The sequence below is a fragment of the Mandrillus leucophaeus genome, unplaced genomic scaffold (genome assembly GCF_000951045.1).
Source record: "Mandrillus leucophaeus isolate KB7577 unplaced genomic scaffold, Mleu.le_1.0 Scaffold435, whole genome shotgun sequence".
Classification (NCBI taxonomy): Eukaryota; Metazoa; Chordata; class Mammalia; order Primates; family Cercopithecidae; genus Mandrillus; species Mandrillus leucophaeus.
In genome coordinates, this window is record NW_012104643.1 from 1,066,987 (window position 1) to 1,075,283 (window position 8,297).

At 64.0% G+C, this 8,297-nt stretch overlaps 1 protein-coding gene across 1 annotated transcript in view; it reads left to right on the top strand.

Moving 5' to 3' along the window:
- The window catches only part of BRSK2 (BR serine/threonine kinase 2), an 88,964-nt gene that overhangs the window by 50,700 nt on the left and 29,967 nt on the right, over positions 1-8,297 (top strand). The window contains 1 exon segment of the mRNA XM_011993869.1: positions 8,121-8,215. Coding sequence (XP_011849259.1) covers positions 8,121-8,215 — 95 coding nt within the window.

Here is an 8,297-nt window from a genome sequence, read left to right on the forward strand (position 1 = left end):
TGGGGGGCACCCTGGAGACGTTGGGGTCATGGCCGTTCAGGCTTCAGAGACATCAGAACTGGGGACCCTCCCCTGAGTCCCATCCTTAGCGTCTTGAGAGTGGGGGTGGGTGCGAGACCTCGTAAATGCCTCCGTGCAGAGCCTTCAGTGAGGAGCCGAGGCCTCTGGCCAGGTTCAGGCCCGTGGAGAGTGTGGGTGGGAAGTTCCGAGACCGTGAGAGGGGCAGGGGTGTGCTGCGGCCACAGCGGTCCCGGAATTCGAGATGCCTTAGGAGGTTCCTGATGAAGGACTGTGCCCACGGACAGTCGTGGGAGCGGCGGACGGCACTCGCGAGCTCCCCGGGGCTCCACGAACAGCAGATGTGTTCTTTCACGTTCTGGAGGCGGGAAGTCCAAGGTCCGGGGTGGGCTGGCTCTTCCGAGGCCTCAAGGAAGCCTTGCCCCGAGCCTTCCCTGCTGGGCGATCCCCGTGCCCCAAGCTTCCCCCGCTGGGCGTTCCCGGTGCCCCCTGGGCCTGCAGAAGTGCCCCCCACCGTCTTGCTTTCACCCTCACGTGGCCCCCGCTGTGTCCCCAGCCGCTTTTTCCTCGGTCTTTGATAGGAAGGCTGGTTGTTGGGTCAGCGCCCACCCCAGATCCCCAGCGATGCTATGTTGAGATCCATAACTGAGAAACCTCTGCAGAAGCTGTTTTTCCAAGTCAGGTCACATTCATGCACCCCAGGCACTGGGACACACATGGGGCCGCCATTCTACCTCCACATTCTCCAGCTGTGATGTAGGACCTGGTGGACCCCTCGGTGTCCCCATGGCCTCCAGAGCTGCTCCGTGAGCCCCAGGGAGCCCCAACATCCCCCTGGAGTGACAGCAGGTCCTGCCGGCCAGGCGGAGGGAAGTCTGCTGGGTGTCCACCTGCCAGGCCCTCACCCGCCACTGCTTCATGCGGGGGGTGCCCCAGCACTGGGTGGGTCTGAGTGTGGGGGCAAGAGGAAGAAGGGCAGGGAGAGCCAGGTGGGGACAAGGTGTCCTGGTGAGGTGGCCCCCACCTGCCCTCATGATCCCTCCAGGCAGACAGTGGGGGCTGTGTAGCCAGTGTGGGAGTTGGGGGTAGGTGAAGGACCCCTTCACTGCGGTGGGCCCAAGTGGCAGGAACTCCCCCAACATTTAAAGGAGAAAGGTCCAGGACCCCTTCACCAGGACCTGGACTGCTTTGCGTCCCGGCAGGACGGGGCAGCTACGCACCTGCTGCCCCGCCCTCCATCTGCGTCCAGCCAACAGGCCGTCCCTCCCACGCTTCACCCTCCATCCTGGCCTGGGAGGCCCAGGCTCAGGACTCGTTGGAACTGCTTGGACACAGGGAGTCCTGGGGGCCAGGCCGGGCCCTGTGGAGCCTGCTGAGGTTCTGTTCAGACAGATGGGGGCTCTGGACCTGGGCCTCTGCCAGGTGGGCTCCCTGGGACCGGCTGGCAGGATGGCGGGATGCTGGGGGAGAGCAGAACCCCCTGGGCTTCATGCTTCCCCTTCCTGGGGCTCCACACAGCACCTCATGGGGCCAGAGACGTGTTCTCCCTGCCTCCATGGGCGAAGAATCTGGGGCCTTGTCAGAGACCGTGGGGTCGGTGGGATTGGCGCCAAGGCCCTGCTGCTGAGGCCACGTGTTTCCCACTCAGCGAGGCTGTTCCTGCCAGGCGTGGGGACTTGGACCCTGGTCCTGAGCGCCGCCCCGAGGCCTGGGATGGGAAGCCCGACGTCTTCATGGTCCTGCGCTGTGTGGCCGTTTGGTCCCGGCGCTCTCAGCACTTGGAGTCTCAGCTCCCCGGGTCATCAGTCCCAGCCGCTCGGCAGGTGGCTCTGGTGAAGGCATCACCCAGGGCTGCCCGGTCTGCAGTCTGGGCTGGAAGGGCTACTTCCTGGGGGGTCCCACGGGCTGTGTGGGGGCCTCGGGTCCTCAGCACCTGGACGCCCTGCAGGGCACTGCTGCAGGACATGGCCACTGGGCTCCCCTGAGCTCCCCAGAGTCCAGGAGGAAGCTGTGATGTCCGTGTGGTCTGTGGATGAGGCCCACTCGGTCCCGGAGGCACGGGTTGGTGACAGCGATGGGGCAGGTTGTCGCCTGTGCTGGTCTCTGGGAGCCACCTGGGTGGGGTTGGGGGCAGGGCAGGCCTGTCCAATGACCCCACTCCTCAGGACTTTTCCTCCCTGCAGCCTGGGCCAGGGGCCGTGTTCAGCACCAAGGACAGCAGCCCATCCCTAGCGCACGCCCTCCCTCGCCCCAAAGCTCGTCTCCTGCCCTGCGTCCTCTCCACTGGTCTTTGGGTAGATGAGCTGCCCCCGTCCTTTCTCTTGGAACCCGCCCCCTTCTGAGGGTGGGTAACAGACACCCAACGGTGTCCCCAGGTGGTCCTCCAGGCCGTGGCACTGGGTGTGCACTGTGGAGATGGGAGGAGGTGTGGGGCGGGGGAGGGCGTTGGCAGGACACCCCGGGGCCGGTGCCTCAGGCCTCTGGAGAGTGAACTTGGGGCCCCATGGCTGGGGAGGGCTGAAGCAGGGCCAGGGCATGGGTGGGAGCGTACACTGGAGAGAAACTGAGTCAGGAAGCTGTCTGGTGAACCCAGGGGGTAGGGGCTTGAGCACCAGGTCTCCACCGCCCAGCGGGCTCCTGGCAGCCCCAAGCCTCTTCCCTCCATGCCTCGGGGAAGTGAGTGCAGCTGCTCTAGGTCGTTAGGGAAACAGCCGTTTCCTCTGTGCATGAGGCTTGTGCACGGCACGGCCGGGTCCCCAGTGCATCCCCTCACGTGACACTGAGAGGCAGGCCCCCGACTGCCCGGGTGCAGGGCTTGGATGCTGAGGCTCTGCCGCCCTATGCGGTGCCGTGGTGAGCACACCTCACCTGTCCAGCCTTCCCCCTAAACCCAGCGCTCCAGACGGTGGGCCAGCTCCTGGCTCCTAGCCTGTGTGCATCCATTCGGGAAAGCAAACACCACACACCAGTCCCTGTGAGGCCTCGGGTGCTCTGGGTGCCCAGCTGCGTGGGATGGGCAGGGCCACGTGGCCATCAGGGCCTAGATGGAGGCCTGGCAGGCAGTGGGCACTGGGGATGTGTCGTGGTGGGGTGCGCTCTGCTGGCAGCTGGGCTTGGGTCTGTGAGGTGTGAATACCCGAGACGGCCGTCCCAGGGGAAGGCAGAGGCTTGAACTGTCACTTTATTCCTTTCAGACTCTGCAGGAGAACAGGACACACTGGGGAGGACGCACGTAGCCCTCGGGGGGGTGCCCAGTCCTGGCAAGCTTGGTCTCAAGCCTGGGTCTGTCCCAGCAAATCTGGGTTGTGCAGGGAAGGCCCTGGGGTGCCAGGAACTCGCAGAGGCCCTGGGTGAAGGCGCCACGTGTCTTCTCTGCGTGACTCCCACCCGTGAGGTGTCCCCCCTCCAGGAGGTGGTTGCTGGCAACGGGAATGGGGGCAACGGACGGACCAGCAGCCACGTGGTGGGGAGCAGAGAGGGCCTGGGGGTGCAGACACGGTCAGGATGTGGCAGGGCTGCTGGGAGGGAGCTCAGGATCCCTCAGCCAAGTGCAGGTGGGGAGGGCCCTGGAGTGGCCAGCAGGAGGCAAGTCCATGAAACGGGACCCCTCTGCCTGGTGGGAAGCCCCCTGGGTCTGCATGCGGGGGATGGGGGGCAGCACCCCAGGCTGTCCCCGTACCTGCTGTACAACTTCAGTCTGGCGCATGCCGGGGCGGTGAGGGGGCTGCAGAGGGTCCTCCCCCAGTGCCAACACTGCCACCCGCCCCAGGGGCCCTACCCAAACTAAAGAGCAGCCGGTCCAGCCCGAGGCTCGCCTGGCTCCTGGGCCTGCAACCCCCCATCCCCTCTCCCCACAGCCCCACAGGCTTCCTGGGGGCAGGGCGCTGCCGGCAGAGCTGCAGGACTGAGCCCTCACTGCCCCTCCAGAAAGTGCCAGCCCTCCTGGGTAGCAGAGTGCAGGGGCAGGGGCTGTGCTGCTGCCTCGCCTGGCCCAGGCGGGAAAAGGCCCCTCACTTCTTGGACAGCCTGGTCAGAGACCATGTACAGGGTGGTCCCGGGGCTCCCTTTGACTCTCCTGGCTGACTCAGGAGCACCCAAGGGCACCCGTGATAATGCACCAGTCTGCTCCCTGAGGCCCAGCAACCTCATGGCGTACCTGTGGCTTCCCTGGGATGCCCTGGGGCTCCACGTGCCAGGGCCCTTCCCTGTGGGGGGCACAGGGAGACTGGGCATCCGCCAGTGCACGCTCCCACAGAAATGGTTCTGGCGTGAGCTGCTGTCCCCGGCTGCTGCGTGCCGCCCGCCTCCTCAGGGCCCTGGGCAGTGATCTGTGGCACTGCGCGCCTTCCCTCTCAATGGCCAAGCCTGTTTGTGTAAAGACAGTAATTAGAGCTGGAATCTCAATCGGAAAATAAGCCAGGAGTTCCAGGGGTGGATAATGAAGGGTGGCCCTGGGCTTCCCGTCCCCCATCCTCCAGGCTGCGGCCCAGTCAGGAGGGCCTCTCATGGCACACTCCCCACTCCCTGCCTCCAGAAAGTGGCAAAACTGCTCACAACCCAGACATTCCGCTCAGAGAACCCCGGAGCTGAGGGGGACCAGGACACAGAGGGCTGCCTGGGGACTCAGGGAAGCTTTACCTCGGGAGCCACCTCCATGCTGGGTTCTGAGGAGTGTGTAGGAGTCTTCAGAGTACAGTAAGGGGCAAAGGACTTTCTAGGCGTAGGGGCAGCAAGTGAAAGAGGATGCAGGCAGGAGGAGTAGTCAGAGCTCCAGGACGCAGCTGGGGGCGGCTCTCCTGCACCCGGCCTGCTGCGTCCTGGCTGCCTTTACCTGAGCCACGGTGGGACTCCTGAGCACAGGCAGGAGGCTCTCGGTGGCTGTGGCTCCTCTGTGACTCCGTTGCTGTTCGAGAGGCGGCCTGCCACCTGCAGCCCCCAGACCCCAGCCTCACGGACGTGGGCAGGCTCTGTGGGTGCGGCAGGCCCACCCCCGTGGCTCCATCCCCTCCAGAACTTCCTCTGGGAAGGTGGGGGCTTGCCAGGAATGTCTTGTTCCACATGGTCCACTGTCCTCACAGCCCTTCTGAGCCACATGCGCTGACAGGGAATGGAACCACTGTTTCCTCATCTGTGAAATGGGGGTGAAGGGGCCCCCCTCAAAGCAGCGCCTGGAGCAAGGCCAGTGCTCTGAGACTTGGCTGTCCTGATTTGTGATGGGCCCAGCAGTGTCCTTTCAATATCGGCTTCTGGGAAGTTGGGCCAGGTGGCTGTCACTCCCTCCCGTTGTCAGTCCCCATTTTCTTTTCTTTTCTGGAGGTCGGACTGTGCTCTCCACACCTTTTGGCTCCTGTCATTCAAGGATGTGTGTGCGCACACTGGGAGTGTGCCTGTTTGTATATGTGTGTGCACGATGGTGTGTGTGTGTGCGCACGACAGGGAGTGCGTGCACTGTGGGTGTGTGTGCATGTGCACTGGGGTGTGTAATCGTGTGTACATGCATGGGTATGTACGGGCGTGTGTACTGTATGTGCACACGGGTTACTGGGGGTGTGTGCACTGGGTGCTTGTGTGCGCTGGGCGTGTGTGTGCATGGGTGTACGTGTCCTGGGTGTGTGCGTGTGTGCACGGGTGTGTGTGCACAGGGTATGTGCACTCGGTGTGTGGGCATGTGCACTGGATGTGGGTGTGTGCACGTGTGTGTGTGCACAGGTGTGCACTGGGTGTGTGTGTGCACGCATAGAGGTGTGCACACACTGAGGGGTGTACACAGGTACGTGTCTGTGCATGTGGCCACACGTGCTGTCCCTGCCCGGGGCCCTGCTGCTCTGTAAACAGCATCCTGCCGTGCTCAGCGGTGAGCATCTTCTGCGGTCTGATCAGGTCTCGCCACTGTTTAATGGCTGCCCCGTGCCCTTGGTGGCTGTGACCTCATGACTTACCTCCTGTGTGGGGCCATCTTTTGTGAAAATGCAGAACCATGAGGGCCACCCTCCCTGGGAACGCTGTCCCGGCGGCCTTGGGGACTTTGACCACAGCCTCCCTCCTACTTCACCCCGGCCCTCATGACGCCCTGGGGCAGGGTGTGGGCCCTACATCCTTTGGGGTCTCCTGATCACTCCTGAGGGGTCTCCTGAGGGCATGGGGGCTCCTGAGGGTGCCTTGTGCAGGCACTTCTGGGTCATTTCTTCCCTTCTTTGGGAGCCTCTGTTCTGGCCTCTGCATCCTCACAGGAGTTTGTCCTGGGGGGTTTTAGGAGCTCAATGGCCTTTAGACCAGAGGCTGTTGTCAGGGACCACGCCTTAGCCTTGCAGCCATGTTTGGGGGACATTGAGCTCTTGCTTCTTTCCATATGTGGGGCTGAGTCTTTCCTGCAGGTGCTCCCTGCCCTGGGGTGCAGGTCAGCCTCATGCCTGGGGAGGGCTGCGCTGTGGGCACCTCCAGCTGCCTTGGATTATGGGTGAAGGGCGCCAAGCCCTCCTGAGTGCTCCCCTGGCCAAGCGAATCACAGGCCTCGTGCTGGATCAAAGGCCGCCAAGGAGAGGCAGCTCCCCCTCCCTGAGCACACCCCGCGGAGGCCGCCCCCCTCTGTGCCCAGCCTGAGTCCCCGCCCGGCCTGCAGCTCCCCCTGCCTCTGGGGAAGCCCGTGTCTCCGGCAAGGTCCTGGGTCCCCCACCCGGCCTGGGCTCACCCAGATCCGAGCGTGATGCCACACAAATGAAACTGACAGAAAGAGCAAAGCTAAAAGCCGATGGGGCAGGTGGAGTGGATGCTTAACACGTGAGACGAATGAAGGATTAATTTCCCATAAAAATCAAAGGGCTCTTGCAAATTGGTAAGAAAATGCACACATGTGCGTGCACCAGTATGAAAACGGGCACAGGAAAGGAGCCCAGAGCAGACCCACATGGTCAGTAAACACCAGTGACGTCCCGCGGGTCACCAGGGTGAGGCGAGTCTGGGTGAAATTTGAGTACAGCACGTGCACGGAAGGATGGCGTCCACTAAAGCCCAGTGGGAATGCCAGCCAGGCTCTGGGTGTCTGGACGCTCCTAGGAGGTGGCGTCCCCTGTGATAACCTGAGCTGGCTCTGGGTGTCTGGGCGCTCCTAGGAGGTGGCGTCCCCTGTGATAACCTGGGCAGGCTCTGGGTGTCTGGGCGCTCCTAGGAGGTGGCGTCCCCTTGATAACCTGAGCTGGCTCTGGGTGTCTGGGCGCACCTGGGAGTTGGGGTCCCCTGTGATAACCTGGGCCCCACATGATTCCAACATGCCCCAACACGGAATGGGCCCGTGAGTGCACCTGGGGACCTTTGATGGTGGGAGAGGGCCCAGGTTGTGGGTGCCCGGGGCGTCTCCAGTGTCAAGACCACAGCTCGGGCCAGGTGGGGCTCAGGGGTGTGGCCGGGCTGTCCTGGGCAGGGGCAAGTATCTGGCTGTGAAAAGAGTGGGGAGAGGAGAAAGGGAGGGTGGGCCGAGGCGGGGAGGGGGACCAGGACCATGTGCCCAGCCGAGACACATTCCCAGAGCACCCTGCCTGCCTTTTAGGTAGGTCTGGGAAGGAAGGGGCTGCGGGGCCGCGGAGGTCCAGGGCAGTGCTGCCTAGGGAGCCAACTGGGGCCCGTCCTGGTGTCCTGGAGTGAACACAGGGCCAGGGCTCAGGTGCAGAGCAGTAGCTCAGCAGAGGGATGCGGGTGGGGGTCTCAGCAGAGGGCTGCAGGTGGGGGTCTCAGGGCAGGGTGTGCGGGGGATGGCCTTGGGCCATGCAGGGGCCTCAAGGGTACCCTGGCTCCCAGCTGAGAGTGGTTGAATGCCAGAGGGAGGCGATTTGGGTGCTGTGGGACGGGAGAGGGCGAGGGGGGCCACGGAGACCCGAGAAGCCCAAAGGGCTGGCATGGAGGGAAGACGCAGCTTTGTGGGGGCAGCACGAGGCCAGCACTGAGCTGTTCCGGACAGCGACCCAGGGGGCGGGGCCGAGTCCGCCCTGGAGTGGGTGGGGCCGCTGCTGTCCAGGATGTGGGAGGAGGCTCCCCACTTGCAGAGTCCAGCCGGGTGCTCGCTGCAGGCTCCCCGGGCGGGTCTGAGCGAGGCTGCTTCTCTCCTGCAGGCCTGGTGAAGCTTGGGGTTCACTGTGTCACCTGCCAGAAGGTGGCCATCAAGATCGTCAACCGTGAGAAGCTGAGCGAGTCTGTGCTGATGAAGGTGGGCGGGGCCTGGACGGGAGGCGGGGCCGGGGAAGGAGGTGGGGCCGAGGAGGAGGCGGGGCTGGTGGTGGGGTGAGGCT